Below are 22,148 nucleotides of genomic sequence, written 5' to 3' on the forward strand. Positions count from 1 at the left end.
TTGGCATTTGAACATATAAAAATCTAATATCACTATTCAAGAATGTGTCACCAAGCAGAAAATTGTCATCGACAAGATTTTGACACTTGACAATATACTTGAAACCATGACCAAATTCTTCCAACAGATTGATTCAAATCTTTGCGTACCAAAATGGGTTTGAAGTTGATTCCAATGCTAACTACTTGAGTTGGTTACATAGTACATGCCCATTACGGAAGAGTGTTGAATTATAGAGTACGCATGCTAATGGTTGCATATGTAAGGGTTAAGCTAACCCTAATACTTATACACCTTGTAATGTTTTTATTGTTGTTGAATAGAGTATCATCTTTCTTGCCTACATAATTTCTCGCTCTCAATGTCTATGCTCCCATTGCTTTTAATTGGGTTTACTCTAATTCCACGTCCATCATCTACTTATCATTAACTATTCAACAATCCTAGCACAATCCATGGTTGCTCTTTGATTTGTATAGGTAAAGTACCTTGTATCAATGTTATATTTGTAATTGTTGCCAAAAAATCCATAGTTGGGTGGGATGTGTAAGAATTCTCACACTTTAGCAAACACCAAAATGATTTGAGATCAAGCCTCAACGACATCTCCTACCTCTTTGACCCCCAAACAAAACAAGTGATAAAACAACACATAAGATTTGAGAAGACAGGAATGACTTTTTTTGCAAAGATTTACAGTGTTCTTAGCTAGATGATGGTACCTATAAAAACAAGGAGAGCACTTCATGGCATGACACAACCAAGTGTTGGGCACATGAAGAACAAAGAATTTTAAGTGGAATACTCCCATTTAAGTAATTGTGATCATGATGCCTTAATCATTGTCTTCCCCATTTTTTACACCCACCTTCTCAATGAAATATTGAACAATAACTATCTATGGTTGTGAGTGTGAACACATATATAGCATGGCGAATCTAAGTATGACATTTTGATATGCATTCAAGCACCACATTTGAGTTTGCATTCCACACATTGTAGCCAATCAATCGAGACCAAATGCAGACTCACGTGTCTCACACAATCAAAATCAGAATCACGATCACCATCACGATCACCATCACCATCACAATCATGATCACCATCACGATCACAATCACAATGTGACACTCGATTGTTAAAAAATCGTAAGAATCCCGCTAGGGTGGGAATCACTACTGAATTCTTCTAGACGACGGAAAAATGTTTCGCCTTTGGTCTCATCATACACAAGAAAGAGCTGGTTGTCATAATACATTGGGCCTCCTCCTCCCACCATAACATTCCTTCTCCATTCCATACACACATACATATTTCTTTCACTCCATAAATCTACACACACACACACACACACACACACACACACAGACAGATCCGTGCTTCTGCAGAGATGGCGGCGCGACGAGTGGTTGTATTTCCTGTGAGAGGCAGTAGATGGGCGTGGGGCTTGACACCTCCTCCTCCTGCTCTTGACGCTTCTGGTGCTGCTGCTCCACCCCCTCAGACCCTCTTCCAAATCTGGAAGAGAGCAAGCGACGAAGCCGTAGAGAACGCTCTTCAAGGTAAAGGTATATTGCGCAGTGCTTGGAGTACTCAATGGAATATGAGCGTCATAACACAGCACCTTGTAGACAAGGTGAGGTATTCTTCTTCTTCTCTAGTCTTTTCTTGTATTGTAAATCTCCTCTATTTTTTATTATTTATTTATTGCAATGTTTTCCTCCTTGCTTTTATTGTGTAATGTTTGCGGCAGCTTTTGGGTACCATGGAGAAGAAGTGGGTAGCTCTCGGACAAACACCTGAGGGCAGCATACGCAAACGAATGCATAGGTGAGTCAATCATCTTGTTGTATATGGGAATGTTCAAGGGATGAATTGGTGGACACCAAGAAATTCTAGCTATGATGAGAGAAGACAGAGAGAGATGATAATGATGCACTGCACCTTGTTGGAGATGGGATGGTAATACCATATTCCAATTCTATGTGAAAGTGTTGATGACACATACATTAGTGGGCGATTTTTATCTTTTGGCAATGACTTCAAAACAAAATGCCAACAACTTATAGATGGAAAACACACACTTTTTCTATATAGTATTTGAGTAGAATGGCATACAAAAATGCATATGTGCCCAATTGCAAAAATCATTTGGTTGATATTTCACAACTTTGAGCATCATTAGTTGCAATATTTATTGGGGTTTTTTCCTAGGGAGTCAAAGCTTTACCTTATGGTATTAGTGACACCTTACATATATGGTACAATTGGGGCGTGATGACAGTGGTGTATTAACATCCACGGGGAACCAACATGATCCAAGACACTGAACAATCATCATAAAGGACTCTTCCTAGCTGTGCAGGTGGGGAATCTTTAAATGGTAGATAGAAAAGAAAAGAAAAATCTGAAATGGCAACTTTGTTTCTGAATTTCACTGTTTGTCTTCCATGAATATGTTTCTGTGGTGAAGTAGAAGAGCAAAGAGCGTTCCTAATATTGTAGGCAAGGATGCATCCTTGTCTGGGGTTCTTCAAAGCTGAGCTAACATTTGTAAGAGCTCTTGACCTTCATTTCTAATGTCCTCATGTGTGAAGCATTCCAAAGTGACATGTTCATCTGTTTCTGGTACCTGATATGTTGAGGCAAGATGGTTTGCATTTTCTCTTTTTTTGCCAACCCCTGATTTCCATTTTCAATGTGCATGAGTGTGTGAATATCAGTTTAGCCTATCACCCTTTGTATTTTCCCAATTTTGACTACTGATGCAGTGTGAATGGTTTCAAACTTCGATCTATGACCTATGGGAGTCAGAAAGAGTATTAGAGGAAAACACCTTTGCTGGTGCAGAGGTGTAACAATAAGTGTCTTATGGGTTTTCTTATGATCGTTCAAATGCTCAAGGAGAGAGCACATATATCACCAACCACCCTTAATATTCCTATGGTTAAGGAGAGAGCACATGTGTTTTCTTATTATCATTCCTATGCCAAAGGAGAGAGCACACATAGCTGTCTCCAACTTGGTGAAGTTGTGGGAGGTTGGTGCCTGCAGTAATTGATAGTGGGAAGCATTTGGTCATGTATGCTTTAGATGGTAGTGTAAGATGCTCGTCATCCTTGATCTCATGCTCTACGTAGTCCTATCAAGCTCCATTCTTGATGTCATGCTCATGGCTATGACTGCAGAGGAGGGTGATTGGTCTTCTCGTATTGAACATCATGGTGGTGAGAGGATGCGATTGTGTGTCTCTCATCATTTCCTTGTTGTTTTCTTCACTTGTGGGATTTATGCGAGTCTTATGCAATTTTTCTGTTCTTGGCATCCTTATTCACATTTAGACGTGAGCACATCAATAATGCATGATTTGATATATGCCAATTCCCGTATCATCAGTAAGTTCTAATTTAATGTTGCCACATTCTGAATCATAAACCATTTCGTGTGGCTTGTCTGTAGTTAGCTAGAAAAGAAAAATTTGCTTTTATTTGTCTCTGTTTTTTTTGTTAGAATTTAAAGACTGGATTGGTAGGTGATGTGCTTCCATGTCCTTCAGTTTAAGCACATAATAGTGGACTCTCATCAGAACCTTTAATTTAATGTGGTGTGGTTGCCTTGACCCCAATGTTCCGTCACAGAAACATCCTTTGTACCTTCTCGATTCATTCCATCTACAAGGGGGTATACTTCCTCCCCCATATAACAAAACTCAGATTACCAGTGCATTGAACTGTCTGACCGTTGCCTGCCACCTTTGATGATTGTTGCGATTGCATTTGGATTCAAAGAGATGGTTGCTTTCCCAAGCCACTTTAAACCAACATTCTATGCATGGTTGGTGAGGATGTTGATGCCTAAGAATTTGAGAGAGCTCACATTCTGGCTACTTGGTGTTGACTATCATGGATCCAAATTACCCAATATTTACCAATAAGCTTCTTTTTCATAAAAATCCTTTATTAATATGAACTAAGTGTTTAAAAGAGTTGATAATCCTTGAGAAAAGAGTGATATCATCTGCATAGATTAGGATAGCCAGATGTTTGCCAAAGGTAGTAAGAAAAATTGCTCACTTCATTCCACTTGCATGATGAAATTTTCTAAATAGTCTATGCATAGGACGAATCAAGTGGGCATCCCTTGCTTTATGCCGAAATTCTTCCAAATTCATTGGAGAACCTGTGCTGTGTTTCACCAAACATCAGACTCACTGATAAGTCTGTTCTACTGTTGTTTGGTATTCGTTCTGTATACCATGTTTTGCCATGCATTCTCGGGGTCCCTTTTGATACTGTACTGAAAGATTTTTCAAAATGCACAAAGCAACAATTAAATACCATGTTTTGCCATGCGTTCTCGGGGTCCCTTTTGTGATACTGTACTGAAAGGTTTTTCAAAATGCACAAAGCAACAATTAAGAGTTCCTCACTTGAGTTTTTTTCTGAAATGGGCTCATCCAATGGCTCTATTATTGTGTTCCTTAGCCCACTTACTAATGCTCTTTTCCATAATCGTACTGGTTTCATGAACTCAGAATCTACTGTTATATGAAGGAAGTTAGAAAGATCATTATTTTCCTGCCATTCTCTGAAGTGTATACCCTGCTTCTTCCAGCTAGAGAGCGTGGGACTTCTTCATTTGTTCTTAAGCTTATTGTGCTGGTCAATCATATCCCTACATGTATTTGGTTTGCATTTAAATGGGTGGGAAATCTCTACGTAACCTCGTGCTTTCCCCTCATAAATATTTTCCATGTATAGAGACTATATAAATTGGCAGATCTCTAGTAGAAAGAGTCCTAGACATTCCTGTTCCTAGAATTTGGTGACTAGTTAAAATGATGGAAGTCCCCTCCTAGAAAACAACTCAAAGAGTGTTCCGATCTTGTAGTATACTGCGCAATGTTATTTGAAGTGCTTTACAGATTCTGGCTCCATATGGCATATTGATGTATCATCTCATCCTCAATACACCCCTTTACTCATTTTATATCATTTCATTTGATTTGATACACAACACATCAGACATATGGTTATAACTTATCTATATTACAGAGGTGTATAATAATTCCATTCTTAGTGATGTGGAGAAGGTTGCAACTGTAATATATGCCCATTCTAAAGGCTGTTTCCATGAGTTTCCCATCTTTCTTTTGTAGGACCATCTTTGCCAATCAATCTGATCTGCCACACAGGAGATCTTGTTTGATTACTTTTGTGCACCTATATCACATTTGTTATTGTCAATCAAGGTCATCTTGTCCATTATTGACCTGTTCCTTCTTTCTTTCTTAGTTCTGATATCAGCTGTCCATATTATAGATAGAGATACATAGATGCATAAATAGATGTATACATACTTGCCATATAAATGTACGTACTCAACTACATACCTCATACAGTCAACACATGTTCTATCTTTGAGGGTGGAATTTATAGGCACAATAAAATACGGGAAACCAAAATTTTTATTATTTTTGACCATTTAAAAAAATGGTGAGGATTTGATAATACATAATTATATCTGTTAAAAACGCACTATAGCACATTTTTTGTGAGTCTTGGTAGCAATGGGCACGGTTTCGGCTCAAACCGAACCGAACCGTTAAGCCATGGTTTAACGGTTTATTGGTTCCAAAAAATTTAATGGTTTGGTTTGGTTTGGATTTTTGATAAACGGTTCGGTTTGGTTCTAAAACTCGGCTTTATAGGTTTATAGGTTTGGTTTAAAGGTTTATAGGATTTTGGTTAACTTTTGTTTTACCTTAATAGTTTATTGATTTAATGGTTTAATTAATGGTTTTTTATTGATTTAATTAATTTAACTTAAATGTTTATTTAATTTAATGGTTCAATTAAAGTTTCTTTTATTGATTTAATAAATTTAACTTAAATGCTTATTTAATTTAATGTATTTTTGTTTATTTAGATGTTTAATTAGTTTAATTTAAGTGGTTAGGTTTAAATTTTTTATTAAATGGTTTGGTTTCAATACTGAGAGTTCATAAACGGTTTGGTTTGGTTTTTGTTTTAAATGAACGGTTCGGTTTCGGTTCAGTTCGGTTTCTTTGCCTTGAAAGCGAACCAAACCGAAACCGAACCGCGCCCATTGCTAAGTCTTGGTTATGAGCTACTACTCTATATAATAGATGCTTCTGAATGTTTGTTTCAAATATCAACAAATATTTTAATGCTTGTTCTGATGTCATAATATCTGAGAATTAAAAAAAAGTTGAATGCATGTGAAATTAAGGTTTACATGAAAGTGGCCTGTGAAAATTCCAGAGGGTGGTAAAATACAAATCAAACCACCCATATAGAATAAGAATTAGAATTATTTTTATCGTCCATAAAGAGGCCAATTTTGACCTATGGGACCACAGTATACATGTGTTCTTGATATATGTCTTCTTCCTAAGAAGGGGTATTCATACGTTGAAGCACAAAGTCTGTATGTGTTAATAAAGCATACACATATGAGTTCAACCTTCTAGGTGGTGTCTTAAGTATGGCACTTAAGTTATTGACCACAGGAGAAATCCTATATAAACTTTTTAAGATTTTGGACTTATTAATAGGAGTTGGCAATGGCTCGGCTCAAGCCTGAACGAGCTGTTAAACTGGTTTTAAACTGTTTAGCAGTTTGGCAGTTCAGTTCAAGCTTGAGCTTCCTTAACCGGTTTGAGCTCAGTTTGGTAAGGCTCAAGCCAGATGGAACTGGTTAGGGTCATATCGGTTCCTAAACCTGTTAATGCTTAAATGGTTTGGTTTGGACAAGGGCAAACCAAACCAAACTGGTTAAGCTGAAACTGAACCGTTCCGATTCCTACGTATTAATCCTAAAATTCACTCCCAGGAAGCTAGTTTGCCCTTGAGCAAGGAAAATTTTACCAGCCTATTGACCCCAAAAACTGGCATCCCTTTGGGAATGATATTATTGATAATAAATACAAGAGCACAATTACATAGAGGCCAAAGTCTAGAAACAGAAACCAGCATAGCATTATCAGCCTATTTCACCAACTAAAACCCACATGTAGAGCTTTGGTAGTACTATCTACTGAGCACAATAGAAAAGAAAGGAAATTAGCTATGACTCTCCCACAGCTTTATAACAGAATTTTGACATCTAAGTAAAAGGATGTTTGTTTGAATAAGGTACATCTTGCTCATACTGCCAAATGCCACCTCTTCAAAAATATAGTAGCGTTCTCACTTATCCACTCATAAGTTTTAAGTGACTTTATGTAGGGCTTACTTTAAATGAGTTTATGAGGCACAACTTTATAAATAGACCCAGACATATTCACACATTGGAACCCAGTCCTAATGGGACTGGACATGTGCCAATTCGTGGTCCTGCCAACTGTGGCTCCTTCGGTCTATAGGGTCATTAGATCTCAGAGCCAATGTCATGCTGTCTTGCATGATTTTAAGAGTTCTAGGGAGCAAGTAAACAAACTAATATTAAAAAGTGTTATCAAAGAACACAAAATAACATCCCCCAGTAAGATTGTTCAAGGGCTTTTACTTGTTTCAGAAGTTTGTTAATCTAAGGTCTTCAATATTTGGTATTTTCAGTATGGGTGAGAAAATGCTTGCTCAAATCAATCCAACTGAGACTTTTTTGAAGTCAGTGCCAAAGGATGCCAGTCGTTTGGAGATAACCTTTCCATCAAGGTAGGCACACCTTAACGAGTTTTTAAATGTTTTGTGTTTGTAAAGGATACAAATTACTGAGAACATTTATCTAATCCCTATTTTCTGTACTTCGTTTTGAACTTCTCTGCCTTTATTTTCAGCTTAAACCCAAAGCTAGTGCGGCGAAGGGTTCGACGTATTGCATTGAGGCAAGGTCTTTGTTTTCTTAACTCACTGTAAAAATCTTTTGCAGTTTTAGAGATCATACACGAAGGAAATATGAATAAAAGAACATTTCAACAAAATAACAAAATAACTTTTACATTATGAAAAACCATGTTTAAACGTCTCTAAATATCGGTTCCCTCAATATGAAATAAGTAAAATTTCACTGTGATAGCGTATATGAAGCAGTAGGTAGATATATAAATCAATAGCCTTTTGGCTTATAAGATATTGCACACCCTAATGATAAAGTCAGGTAATAATCGAGGATATCACGCTACTGAAGACACTTACATATTGGACTTGAGGTGACATATATAATGCCCTGATTTTTTTGTATTTTGTAGATCCCTGTTATTGTTCATAGGCCTTTACCACTCCCGTCTTACCTAATATGTGAGTAGTGCCTCTTTGCTTGACTGATAAAAACTTTACAAACAACAATATTGATCTTCCATATACCTTCCATACCTATAGATGAATCAAATTGACACACCTATCCAGAATTCATCTTCAGTGTCAGTGTAAGATGTAGGACAAGATAAACAGCAAATCCTCATATTTGTGTTAATCTAAGGCATATGCAGCTCACACTATGCAATATATGGATTTAGTCAAGTCTATCCAGTAGGCACCAACTGGCCTTAAAGAAGACACATTATATTAATTCTCGGTCTCTTAGATTTTCTTAAAGGAAATTATGAATATACTAGAAAGATTTTCAAGGTTCCAATGGAAAGTTTGATATCTAACTGACGTTTGATGAACAATAGGTTCTTTCATGTAAAGTAAAAACGATTTAAGGCATGATACAAATTACAATTTAGTACACATGAAATTATGGTACTAGCACATTGTGGAGCCTCAGGTCGAATTAATCTTATGATCATTAGTTAATGCAAAAAACGTGTCTTATTCCTCAACATAGAGGATTACATAACCTAGTGCACCCATCAGGTTTATTTGTATTTCCTGTCAGAGGTTGATAACTCGAGAAAAGATTGGGCTAGTTAGTGATGCAGAGGGTGAGATATGGAAGAAGCAGATATAACAACATTATTAGCATGCTTTTTTGTAGAGTGATTTGTAACAATTCCTTGATTCTTTACAGTGGAGTTCAACTTCATTCAAGATATATGTATGGATCACTTGCATTGCTGCCATTATCAATAACATTCTCGGTATGTTAAATCTCTGAGAACGTTTTTTATTTAATTTATGGTTACTTTTCATAAGCTCTTTTTCTCTCATGTCTCATATGTCTTTTGATGATGTGTGCCTGAAGACATTCAAAAGTATCTTCACATTGTTGGTCATAATAACGTGCTTGTGTTAGCTGAAGTTTAAGCTCATGATAATGAATCGAGGAATTGTTTTATATTTTTTAAGTGCATCAATGCTATAATAAGTCTGGAGTATTAGCTGAATTGCATTAATGCTATCTTTTTGAGGTGAGTTATTCCTTTGTTGTTTTTCATGCTAGATTGTTCCTGTTCCAAATGCACCATTGTTTTGGAATTTATACCGCGCATATGCAAATTGGCAAGCTCTTCAGGTTATTTGCATAAACTCTTCTCCTTCCAGTTATATAATAGTAGGCGCCCTATATAAAAAATGTGAAAGAGATCATTGAAAGCTTGAAGAAAGGAAAGGTAAGGATGGCGTTATGTACTCAATCTGGAGTTGATATATATATAAAATATATTATATATATGAAATAATAATATATATATGAAATAATAATCATAGTAAACATACACTCTTTTGTAGGGTAGTCAAAAACTTCTTCAATTCGTAAATGATGAGGATTCTATATCATTGCAAATCGGATTGAAACATCCAGATGGTGGGAATCCGATAGATGTCCGAGAAAAACTGGTATTAATTCTTTTGTTTTGATTTTGCTCAAGTGAAAGCTTCATAGTGACATTTTACTCTTTCACTGTGGACCAATTCTGTATTTCCATGAATATTGATAGCTAATCTATGTGCAATATATGCATATACAATGTGTGCCTTGCACAAAGAAATATATATAATATACAAACCACAAATAAGTCACATTTTTCTTAAAAGGTCTGTGTTTTAACTATGGATAGCGAAACATTGCTAATTTGGAATTATTCCCTTAACAATGTTTCAAAAATAAATGATTTTGCTACAACAATTATGAAGGTACTTGTGTCATGCAAAACATTGGACGATATGTTGCGAGATCAGTCAGAGCCTTTGAGTGACTCATGCATTGCCACTATTTGCCAACATTATCAACTTGAATATCCTCAAATGTTAAAATGGCGCGACCATGTGTTTAAGGTATTTTACCTCTATGTTGAAAATCTTTGCCTTACATTTTCGTATAATATATTTTCCAAATAAAAGTTTTCCAATTTCATTGCTTTTTAACAGGAGAAAGGAAGCACATGACTACAATTTCTTTTACCATGCTAGAGTACTGCCTTCGGTTTTCTTGAGACCCAAAAGCACACATTTTTCAACTATTTTTTTTCTGCCCCAAGGAAAATACTCTGTTTTCTTTACATAAAGGAGTTGGGGCGATACATTTTGCCTCTATACATGTAAAACTTCACATGATGGGCCTAATTGGCTATTATCATGGGGAGGTCCTTAACTCAAAGAGCATGGTCTCATTTATCAGAGAGACTCTTGTTTAGTTTGAAACCTTTTGGAATTGTTGAGAACTTTCAAATAAATAAATCAGAATTAGGTGAAACACTCATAAAGAAATACATGCCCTTAATTACTGAGAAATGTATGAATTAATCTGGCCTATGAGAAAATATGCAAAGGCTTTATTTTTGCTTCATTACTCGATATAATGAGCAATAATCAGTTGTGCATATATATTGCACATCACCCCTTACAACCATGGGTTCGTAGTGAGGACAATATAATCGTGACTGCATATTGATGTCACATTAATTTAAATGTTTTATTATTTGTGATTGTGAAGCTCAAGGAGATTTTGCCTAGACTATTTTGATATCTACACCTCAGTGTGGTTACTAGGACAACTTCAGCATGGGGTTTTAAGGGTTGTAGTGCTGACACAAAAATGTCAAATGCATCATATAACAAAAGTGAATTGCTTGTAAGGCGAATAAAGTAAACCATGAGAATAACGTGGTATAAAAGGTTATGATTGAGGAGTGAATTGACACATGCTATTGTGAAGAGTCAATATTTTGGAAGTGACATGGGCGATCTCGTTTTGGATGTAACATGGGCAATATCTTTCCATCATTTATTTGAGGGGGTTTGGGTGAATGAAGGTTTATCTTGCACTAACATTTTTATGAAAGAATGAGGCCTTTATTTATCTAGATTTTATTATTATTATTACTTGCTTTTGTTTCAAGTTGATATTGCAAAGTGAGGCGGGCACTTTCTATAATTTGGAGGGGATAGTAATTGTGATTGCTTCTCTTTGGCATCTTGTCTTTAATATATACTTGCTTGAAATATGAATTAAAGATGAGATGACATGAAGCTACAATATATCGGAGGCAACCACGACATAGCTTGGATTGAGTTATTAAATAGTTTGGTGGTTAATTCTCTACTGGTTTAGGGACTGGTTTGGGCCAAGTTAAGGTTTAATTGATTTGTTTTGGACAAGTCCAAAATGATTAAACTAAAACCAAATCGTTGCCGATTCCTAGCTTGGTTTGGACAAGGATAAACTTGTTGAGAGTGTTGGAAAGCGTGAAGTTTGCCCTCAAGAAATTGAGGCGAATCATGTAGGCATTGCCAAATGATATTGCAAATATATTTGGATTATTTACTTTTATTTTTACTAACTAAATTTGAGTTATTTTTTTGTTTAGATTTCTAAATGAAGATGTGATGATATTGGATTACAAAGTATCAATGCATTGGTGAGAAGTTATGAAAGTGGGAAGTTTTCCTATGGGAAATTAAAGAAGTGCATGAGCATTGTTAGGATGATATCAATGCACATACCTAAACATCATTGTTAGCATGATATCTAGATTTTGATGAATATGTGGTTAGGGTTAGAATCACATGTCATATATGCATTGATGGTTACAATCATATGTTTACAATTATCAGTTGGTGTTAGAATTAGACATCCAAAAATGTATTTTATGAATACTTGGGATACATCTAAACCCTATATAGTGCATGCACATGTTTTGTAACCTAAATGTATTTATATTTGAATGCAGGTGGCTAGTTCCTCCCTATCTAAGGTGCTGAATTATCATAAGTTTTGTGAAAGAAAAAAGGGTTTCAACTTTCTATATGGCTTGTCACTATGTGATATTGATAATGTTACGCCCCTATTTCATGGGGGTCCTTAAAACCACAAGAAAACATGATTGGGACACAAGTTAGGACATGAAACATGCTCAAACATCGTTATAAAGAAAAACGCTTACAACCGTCCCAAATTGGGACAAAACCAAAACCCAAAGCTCGGAGTTTGGACAAGTCGAGATTGAGTCAGGATGAATCAAAACTGAGTCGAGACAACTCTGAAATGACCTACTAGAGAAGGGGGGGGGGAGAGAGATATTTGCCACTATGCTCCTTAGAGGCAAAATGGTGCATCAAGGAATACTTACAAATGAGGAATGATCCTCATTATATAGGCGAAATATGGCTGTTGGGATTAGCCATTGGTGTGGCTAGGCGTTGGGATTAACTGTTGGGCTAGTTTTTGGGTGGTCTCTTGAGACCACCTATTGGGATTGGGTTTTCCCAACCCAGGATGACACCTTCTTTGGGATTGGGATTGGGCCCCTTGGTGTGTCCCACAAACAGTTTTGAGACTGTGTCCCAATTGGGACAACCTAGGGCTACCACATTCACTCGGGTCCCATGTTCAACCTTGAGTCCTATCAAGTTCACAAACTACTACTATGTGCTTTGCGGCTTGGGTTTCCACCACAACTCCTCCAAGTTGCACTCCATCTTCCTTTTGGTCTTTGCTTGAGGGAATTCCTTTGTCTCCCCATATTGTTCAGTCTTTGTCAGAGCTGCGACAAGATAGCAATAGAAAGAACGAGAGAAAGAGTGAGGGGGCTTCATTATATAGTGGCTCATGGAACATTCTAGGGTTTTCTAGAATGTTCTAGGGTTCTAAAAATTATGATATTATGTTGAGAGATCAAGCTCAACTTAGTTTAGTTAGTTAGTCAACCATGTAAGTTCTTAGTTACCTAGATAGAATCTAGTTAGAAGTGTTGACTATAACGCCTTGAATAGGACCTTGTACTTAAGTGGGATATTCTAGATCCTTCACTCTTAAGTACATTTAATATAGGACTTACACTTTTGTACCTATATTATCCTCACACATGTGCACCCTTGCACATGAGATCTATATATACCTCATTGTAGATATTTTTGTATTTGATGATGATAATGCTAATTTAATATAGTTACTCATCCCCCATCTTGTGTTGTTTAGAAGTGTTTCTTCCTCTCTCTCTTCCTCTCACACAAATACACACACATATCACTTAATTTTCCGCTATTAACCCATGTTTAATCACCTAATTATTAACATGGTATCAAAGCGTGTGGTTTAGAAAATCCACTAAGCCCACCCGACTCCGTGATTGTGTGTTCAAGACATCGACGACAAAATCCGGCTATCGGCTACCATAGTGCCGCTACGTAGCACGTGTACGTGATCGAAGGAAGAAAAGCAAAAGAAGAGAAGACACTACAATCAACATGAACACACAAATGGGTAGCTCGCTCCCTAGTGAAAAGCTAGACCGGAGCAATTATTCATCTTGGAGTACAAGATGACCCAATACCTCATTGGGCAAGGGTATTGGAGCTACATCAACGACGCTCAAGAAAATTGACCTGACCCAAAGAACGCCGACTACTCAACACGGGAGCAAGTGGCGAGTCGAGTCATGTATTGCTTGGCAACATGTGTCCACGACCACATGCTTAGCCACATTCGAGACACCAAGACACCCAACGAGGCGTGGGAGAACTTAAAAGAAAATGTTCGCCGCCAACACGATCGCCGAAATCTTCAACTCCAACAAGAGTTAAACAACATTCGACAAAAAGACATGTCCATGTCGGACTACACCGCCAAGATCAAGAGCATTTGCGACTCACTTGGCTCCATCAAATAAACGTCGACGAAGATGAGATGGTTCAAGTATGCTTGGGCGGCCTTGCACAATGATTCAACTCGTTGAGGACGACAATCTTGGCGAGGGAAAATCCTCCTTCGTTCTTTGACCTCCAATCAATGTTATTGGTCGAAGAGAACCATGTCCGAACCAAGATGAAGACGTCGGAAGGACAAATGTTCTTCTCAAGTTCGGATGGTGGCCAAGGACGAGGTCATGACAGTAGAAGAGGCCAATTCGGCCCATCACACGAAGGGAACTCAAACCTTCACAGAAGCCATCAAGGAACCTTTGGAAGAAGGGGGACCTTCCATGCTGAACATGGTCGGCAAATGAGGCCCGCAACTTGCAACTATTGCGGAAAAATCGGTCACCGCGAGGAGGAGTGCTGAAAAAGAAGAAGCGAGTCGCCTTCGACAAGTCGACAACTCACGAATTACGCCGTCAACTCTGAATACGATGATTACGGCAGACTATTCGTAATGAGGCATAGAGTGAACTCTATGTCGGCCTCCAACTCCGCAACCACCTCCAACTCGGAAGACATGTGGTTCGTCGATTCCGGCGCCTCACATCACATGACATCTCACAAAGAGTGGTTTCGTGATTTACGAACGCTGGATCGACACGACTTCATAGAGACAGGAGACGACACCACACATCCCATTCGACACATCACTAATGTCCCATTCGGGAAAGAAGGCGAACAAACTTGCATCAAGAATGTCTTGCACGTGCCCACAATAACAAAGAATTTGGTCTCGGTCGGCCAAATAGTGGAGTAAGGCATGCAAGTCCGTGTCAACAACGAATGTTGTTTCATCGAGAAAGATGGCCAACTCATAGCCAAGGGACAGAGAGACGGAATTGTGGCACAAGAGAATTGGCCACATAAACCTCCAATAGCTTCGAGCGATGCAAACCAAGGGAGTCGTCATTGGATTTCTGACATTCTAGTCGAATTGAGTCAACCGAGTATGCAAAGCGTGTCAACTCGGCAAACAACATCGATTCCCATTCCCGAAGGAGAGCTACACGAGCAAAGGCCTCCTCGACGCCATACATTTGGATGCCGATACTACGTAACCTTCATCGACGACTACTCCCGCTACACGTGGATCTTTCCGATGAAGAAGAAGAGTGAAGTGTTCTCCCACTTCCAAAAGCTCAAGGGGCAAGTTGAAAAAGAAACCGATCAGCTCATTCGATGCCTACGATCGGATGGAGGAAAGGAGTACTTCTCCGACGAGTTCACCTCCTACCACCAAAGTGAAGGCATTCGGAGAGAATTCTTGTGTCGACACACACCCCAACAAAATGGAGTAGCTGAAAGGAAGAATCGGCAAATACTTGAGGTAGCACACGCCATGTTACATGAGAAGCACATGCCGAACTTCTATTGGGCCGACACAACATCCACGGCCGTCTATCTCATGAACCGGTGCACCACCAATGGAGTCCATGAGCTTACTCCCTACGAGCTCCCCGTCGGAAGGAAGCCGATCTAGTCACACCTCAAGGTGTTCGGAATCATTGAGAATGTACACATCCCGAACGAACAATGACAGAAACCTGACAAGAAGTTAGAGGAATGTATCCTCATAGGATACTCGTCTGAGAAGAAGGCATACAAATGCTACAACCCTTTTACCTGAGCGGTTCGGGTAAGTCGAGACATAGTCTTTGACGAGTCCGCATCCTGGTACGCACCAAAGACAACTTCGACTCTGACTCTGCTTGACCCGGAATCCGCCGAACAAGAGGTAGAAGATGGAGATTGCTTCGAACACATGTTCGAAGAAAGTCTGATTACGACAAGGCCTAGTGGGCCACAAGAGCCCCCATGCGACCCAAGCACGTCGCAGCCAAGTACGAACTTGGACAATGGCAAAGGTAAGATGCCCAAATTCGAAGTTGATCACCCCGACGACAATGATTCGGATGTGTAGGCTCCCTCACTAGACAATGATTTTAGTGTACCCATCATGCGGACACCCGGAGCAAAGAAGGCGCTCACATCAGCGAGCGAAAAACTTTGACGCTCATCTAGAGCTAAGAACCCCGTCGCCCAACTCGACTACAACGAGTACATGGCCCATCACTATGCCTTTGTGATGAAGGTAGTGGCTGAACAAGAGCCCAATAGCTCCACCGAAGCAGCTCGTAACCCACGATGGGTGGGTGGAAGTAGTCGACCTTCACCCACACACTACAAACCTTCGTCACCAGCTTGAGGGGGAGGACCTGAAATTGCCACGATGAACAAAGCCGAAGGCCGAACAGAAGTCGACATCGAAAGTCGGACAACGCCGAAAGTAGAACCGGATGTTGGACGCCTCACACTTGAGCTTGTGGGGACGTGTTGAGAGATCAAGCTCAACTTAGTTTAGTTAGTTAGTCAACCATGTAAGTTCGTAGTTACCTAGATAGAATCTAGTTAGAAGTGTTGACTATAACGCCTTAAATAGGACCTTGTACTTAAGTGGGATATTCTAGATCCTCCACTGTCACGTACATTTAATATAGGACTTACACATTTGTACCTATATTATCCTCACACATGTGCACCCTTGCACATGAGATTTATATATACCTCATTGTAGGTATTTTTGTATTTGATGATGATAATGCTAATTTAATATAGTTACTCATCCCCCATCTTGTGTTGTTTAGAAGTGTATCTTCCTCTCTCTCTTCCTCTCACACAAATATACACAAATATCACTTAATTTTCTGCTTATCAACTAATCACATAATTAGGTACTAATTAACCCATGTTTAATCACCTAATTATTAACATATTACGTTAAACATGTACATCAGATAACTTAATGATTTTGTCGTCGTTTGAGGGGTTTCCTCTTTTACTTCTAGCTCCATCTCGGTTGAGCTGCCCTTAATCCTTAGCTCAGCCTTGGTTGGAGGTGACCTCTCCACTTTGTGTACCTTGAGCTCGAGCTCGAGCTCTTGCTTTGTGGTTCTTTGAGGTCCTTCTTTCTCAACCACCATGGTTATGTCCGCCTTTTCCTTGATCTTGATCTTGATCTCGGTATCAAGCTCCCCCTTCTTCCATATTCTCTTTTTGATCCAAAGTCGGAAGTTGAACTAGGAGTCGAACTCAAGACACTTGTGCTTGAAGGGGCGTGTTGAGATATCAAGCTCAACTAGGTTTAGTTATTTGATCAATTATGTAACGTAATAGTTACATAAATAGAATCTAGTTAGTGTGTTGACTTTAAAGCCTTAAAATAGAATTTGGTAGCTTGTACGTACGTGGGATATATTCTAGATCCCCCACTTCCAAGTTCATTTAAATTTATAGGACTTACATCTTTTACCTATATTCTCCACACACATGTGCACCCTTGCACATGAGATGTATATATACCTCACCGGGTATTTTTTTCGATGATTCTAATTAATATAGAGAAAGGTCTTCTAGCTACACTCTTGTTAATCATCCCCCATTGTGTTTGTTCATAAGTAAAACTTTCTCTCTCTCTCTCTCTCACTCTCACACGCACACACATACACTTACATATCACATAGTCTCCCGTTGCTTAATCACATTAATGATTAACTACTCACATAATTAGATACTAGTTAACCCTTAGTTAATTACCTAATTCTCGATCACATTCACGTGATTAACCCAGGAAACCCAGCCTTCGCCCTTCCCCAACCCTACACCCACGCAAGAAACTCAGGAACAAGGGCCACTATCGATCGTTATTCACTAGTCAATACATGCCACCGATGAAGACATCACCATCCGAGGGCACCCCATGCCCAGGCCCGAGTACCCGATTGAGGAACACCGATCGCTACCCAAACCTCATAGCTATACTCGGGATGAGACCCGGTGTAGGCCAAAGAAGATTTGACCGCTGGCCGCAAGTAGTCCAAGAAGCGTCGCCATTTGCAACGACGCAATGACGCAAAGGACCACGTACACACTACCGAGGATGACCTGCAACTGGTTGTCGCAACCGACAAAACCGTGGGCATAGTCCCAGACACGACTCTCTCTCTCTCTCTCTCTCACGGCGAAATTGTAGGAGGGCCATGCATCACGGATATCGGAGGATACAGTGTTGACCTTCCCGATTTGCCCGCCGAAGCTTTCAAGCTCAGGCCCATTTTGCAACACGGCACTTCCTTCGAGCTTATTGATTTCCTCACCTACTACAAGTAGCGACTGCGGCACGCATGGCGGAGGAACACGTAGATCGAGCTGTGGTCTAGAGAGCTATAACCGGAGAGCTAGAAGCTGAGGAAGAAGCGGCCTTACAGAAAATCGTTTGGAAGTGCCACAACCGGAGTAGCCACCTGCTCATCGAGTTGCCAGACCTGAATACGGCCCTGGTCAAAGTCTACCAAGAATTGTTGAAGACTACTTGCGCATCCAAAGCTATGGCCTCTCAAAGTAAACAAGCATGCAAACAAGCTAACCACACGATGGAGCTATGGCAGGCTTTGGAAACCAGAGTCGTCGACCTTGAATGTTAGCTTCGGGCAATAAACAGTTACGGTCAGGACAGCCCCCCCTCGCCATCCCCGCTATTGCTCGATCTCCCCAACCCAAAAGCCCCACCCAACCTGCCCCCTCAGGCCGACGCCTCGTCGCACAAATCCTTGTTGACCATCCCCAACTCGACTCGACCGACAGAGCAGAAAGAAGTTGAAATGCAAAAGCAGTTTGACACCAAGATAGAGGAATACAACGGTGCCCTTCAAGAAAAGGAGGAGCAGGCTGCAGCGACTATGCAGGTAGCAAAAGAAGAATCGGCTGCCATGATGCAACAACAGAAAGAAGTATTCCACCAAGTGCTTCACAGTCGGAATGAAGGACTCATCAATCTCCAACTCGAGCACACAGAACGACAGAGAGATTTCGGCAGACATCACCAGTTGATGTGCGAAATGAATAGTCAAACGCATGTGTTAGAAGACTCCCTCTGGTATCTTCAGAAAACATCTAAACAAGAACTGGACCAGTGCAAGTAGGAGTTCAAGGAGGAGAAGGCAAGGCTCATCCACAAATACAAGCAGGACACTGAGCTCTTCTAGAAGAAGGTCGATGGGATCATCTCCTCATTCAACCTTACCAAAGCAAAGCTTGAACTCGACTCCTAGACCGCCATAAATGATTTGTAAGTTGCGCGCCAAATATGAGATGGGCGAAAACCGAGTCAAGGCCCTGTTGGCAAAACATCATCAGCGGCTAAACCTGAAATTGGATGAAACTTTGTCTCGGGGGTGGAATGAATGGTCGGCCCAAGTAGCCAAATTACAAATACTCCGAGCAAGGAGACTTGGCCGACCAACGAACCCACCTGGACGAAGCACTCAACGAAACATCACCGCAGGGAACGTCCAAAGAGATGCCAGCCAAGCAACCAATGGCTGAGGAACAACAAACATGAACCGACCACTCGGCCGGTTTCATTGCCAAAGCGGATGACTCGCAACAGTGGGCGAGCATCTTGGACATTTTCGAAGAAGAATAATGTAGATGACACATTCTTGATTCTCTCATTTTTTTCCATTTCGATTTTTTGCATCTTTTTCGATTATTGGGTTCGACGTGTAAGGCATTGTCCCACGGGTGTGCGGAGTGTTAACCGGTGGACAAAAGGGAAAAAGTGGGAAACGAGCGAAGAAAGCCATACAAAGTGTGAAACGAAAAAAGGGGGAGCCAAGTACCACAGACAGCCGAACAAAGGAAGTCGAGCAACGTAAAGAGGGCACACGAAGACTATGAAAGCAGTCGAGCAACGTAATTTAATACACCTTCTTGTGAGATATGGCATTCAATATGTATGTGAGGACTTGTAGGTTATGTGCGCAACAAACAACACAGAGAGCATGACAGAAGAGAGGATGGAAAGGTAGACACACTTGATGCTCTAATGGAAGCTCTCGTTATTATGTAACTCTTTCTCTCACAGAGACTCAAGATCCAAAAAGGTTAACGTTACAATGTTAGGTTAGAGCTTATGTACTAAGCCCTAGCTATTTAGACTGTTCACACTAAGATACAAAGTGGAAGGAGTTGGCCATTTAGGCCAACAAACTCCCCCGTAAAAGGACTACTCTTTCTATGTATAGAAGTGATTTGAGGTTATCTCCCTCGTAAACCTAGATTACAAAACTAATCTAAATTTATGTTACAAGTCACTAGGCATATAACCGAGTCGGCAAAGGTAAAGTCGATTTCTAGCCTAGTTCGGATAGTCTCAAGGTTTGACTAATTTGAGTCGGTCAAATTGACCTGTTCGAATTGTCTTTCGTTCAAATCGGTCCGTTTGTTGGAGTCGGCTTGTATCCGATTCTCGATTTCGGCTTTGTGTTGATTGTTTGTCATCCGCTCATCCTTGCTCCTGTGTTGTTTCTTCAATGCCTCGTGTTTCCGAATCTGCGGACTTCGCTTCTCTGGCGAGTCTATTCGGGTTGGTTTTCGACTTACCTTCTGCTCCTCATTCGGCGTTATTCTGCTCGGTTGCTTGTCATAGTCCAATCTTTGTCCTCAGTGCTCTGAAGCGTTGATCGGGAAGTGGCTTCGTAAGGCAATCGACAATGTTCACCTCGGTGTCGATTTTTCGGACTTCGAGCTTCTTTTTTGTTACTAGTGTCAGGAATAGTACTGAGATAGAGGAGAAATTAGTACTAAGAGAGGAATATTAGTACTCAGAGGAATAGAGGGTGTAGAACACTCGAGAGAAGCAAAGAGAGAGAGAGAGAGAGAGAGAGAGAGAGAGAGAGAGAGGAAATGATGATAACAACGATATATTATGTGAGAAGAATATACAAGGAAGGCTATGAGGTTTAAGATTGGCATTGAACCGATTTGGTTTGAAATAATGCCTTGTGCCTCCTTTTATAGTGTTCTCAGGAGTAGTCCTGAAGCTTCTAGAATGTTCCAGAGAAATCTGGAATATACATTAATTTTCTATAGTAAAACTTAAATAAAAATAATATCTTATGTATTATAATAGATAGTGTAATGGTCAAGAGCTCGACCCATGTAACATAAGGTCATGGGTTCGAGTCTTGCCATATCATGACACTATCCCCCCTTTAAAACGATGAGTGTCACGAGTCGTTTTGGATTGAGGACCCAGTTTATCTGGATATTGACGATAGAAGTCTTCAAGAAGAGCACGAGCATTGGTCACATTCTCTATTGGTTCCCAAGTACGCTCGCTGGGACAATATCCTAGCCAATCGACTAAATAGTAGAGCTTGTTGCGAACAATCTTGGAATCGAGGATGACGTCAACCTCGTACTCAGGTTCATCTTCAAGTTCGATCAGGGGTGGAGGTTGTGGAATACGTCCTAGGATGGTGCTGTCTTGATAGGGTTCGAGGAGAGAACTATGAAACACCGGATGTATGCGAAGTTGTGGGGGTAGATCGAGACAAAAAGCGACATCATTAATCTTTCCGATAATACGGAAAGGACCTAATCGTCGATAATCCAACTTCTCGCATGGGCGAGAGTAGTCTTGATGTGTCGTCGTAGTAGCCATACCCGATCTCCAATGTTAAAACTATATGGAAGGCGATGACGGTCCGCATGAACCTTGTGTGTTTGTTGAGCTTGTTGTAGATGAGTAGATAAATTTGCTTGTATCTTGCGTAACCGCTCCAAACGACCTCTGTGCAAGGATTTGTGGGTAACTCTGGGGTTTCAAATACACATCACTAGGGTGACAACCCGTATAAGCTAAAATGCCGTAACTTTAGTCGATGAGTGGACAAAGTTATTATAGGAAAATTCGGCGAAGTGAAGAATATCTGCCCAGTCATCCTGATGATAGCTTAGAAAGCACCGAAGATACTGCTCCAATGTTTTATTTGTTCGTTCTGCTTGGTCGTCGGTTTGCGGGTGGTAGCCGAACGAGAGGTTACAAGTGACCTTGAGCATTTTAAAAAGGTGCTTCCAGAATTTCGAGACGAACTGGGGTCTGCGGTCGCTGATGATATTATTAGGAAGGCCATGATGCCGACATACTTCACGCATGACAATTTCGGTGGTTTCTTCACTAGAGATTTCCTTAGTACATGGCAGGAAATGAGCCATCTTCGTATATCAATCTACTACTGTTAAAATTGCATTGAATCCCTTAGA

The 22,148-nt window shown here is 40.0% G+C and overlaps 1 protein-coding gene across 2 annotated transcripts; it reads left to right on the forward strand.

The window, feature by feature from the left end:
* Nucleotides 1–1,340: 1,340 nt before the first annotated feature.
* Nucleotides 1,341–10,981, forward strand: LOC147854624 (K+-H+ exchange-like protein). 2 transcript variants are annotated; one of them, XM_087331676.1, is made up of 9 exons: nt 1,341–1,636; nt 1,754–1,830; nt 7,581–7,679; nt 7,802–7,854; nt 8,982–9,046; nt 9,349–9,420; nt 9,636–9,743; nt 10,041–10,181; nt 10,275–10,981. In XM_087331676.1, exons 1-9 carry the CDS (start codon nt 1,391–1,393, stop codon nt 10,290–10,292), a joined length of 879 nt encoding a protein of 292 aa, XP_087187802.1. In that variant the 5' UTR covers nt 1,341–1,390; the 3' UTR covers nt 10,293–10,981. The 2 variants fall into 2 exon arrangements, with proteins under 2 accessions (XP_087187802.1, XP_087187803.1); XM_087331677.1 differs by having other exon boundaries at nt 1,460–1,641.
* Nucleotides 10,982–22,148: the final 11,167 nt, after the last annotated feature.

This window comes from Azolla caroliniana, unplaced genomic scaffold, assembly GCF_043228905.1.
Source record: "Azolla caroliniana isolate FFs.n. ecotype wild unplaced genomic scaffold, voAzoCaro1.0.p SCAF_15, whole genome shotgun sequence".
Lineage (NCBI taxonomy): Eukaryota > Viridiplantae > Streptophyta > Polypodiopsida > Salviniales > Salviniaceae > Azolla > Azolla caroliniana.

What these genes read in the sequence shown, in the direction of transcription:
- LOC147854624 (XM_087331676.1), top strand. Translation starts at nt 1,391, where the DNA reads ATGGCGGCGCGACGAGTGGTTGTATTTCCTGTGAGAGGCAGTAGATGG. An exon ending in ATACGCAAACGAATGCATAG is followed by an intron (nt 1,831 to 7,580) that starts GTGAGTCAATCA and finishes TGGTATTTTCAG; the next exon opens with TATGGGTGAGAAAATGCTTG. An exon ending in ACGTATTGCATTGAGGCAAG is followed by an intron (nt 7,855 to 8,981) that starts GTCTTTGTTTTC and finishes TTTACAGTGGAG; the next exon opens with TTCAACTTCATTCAAGATAT.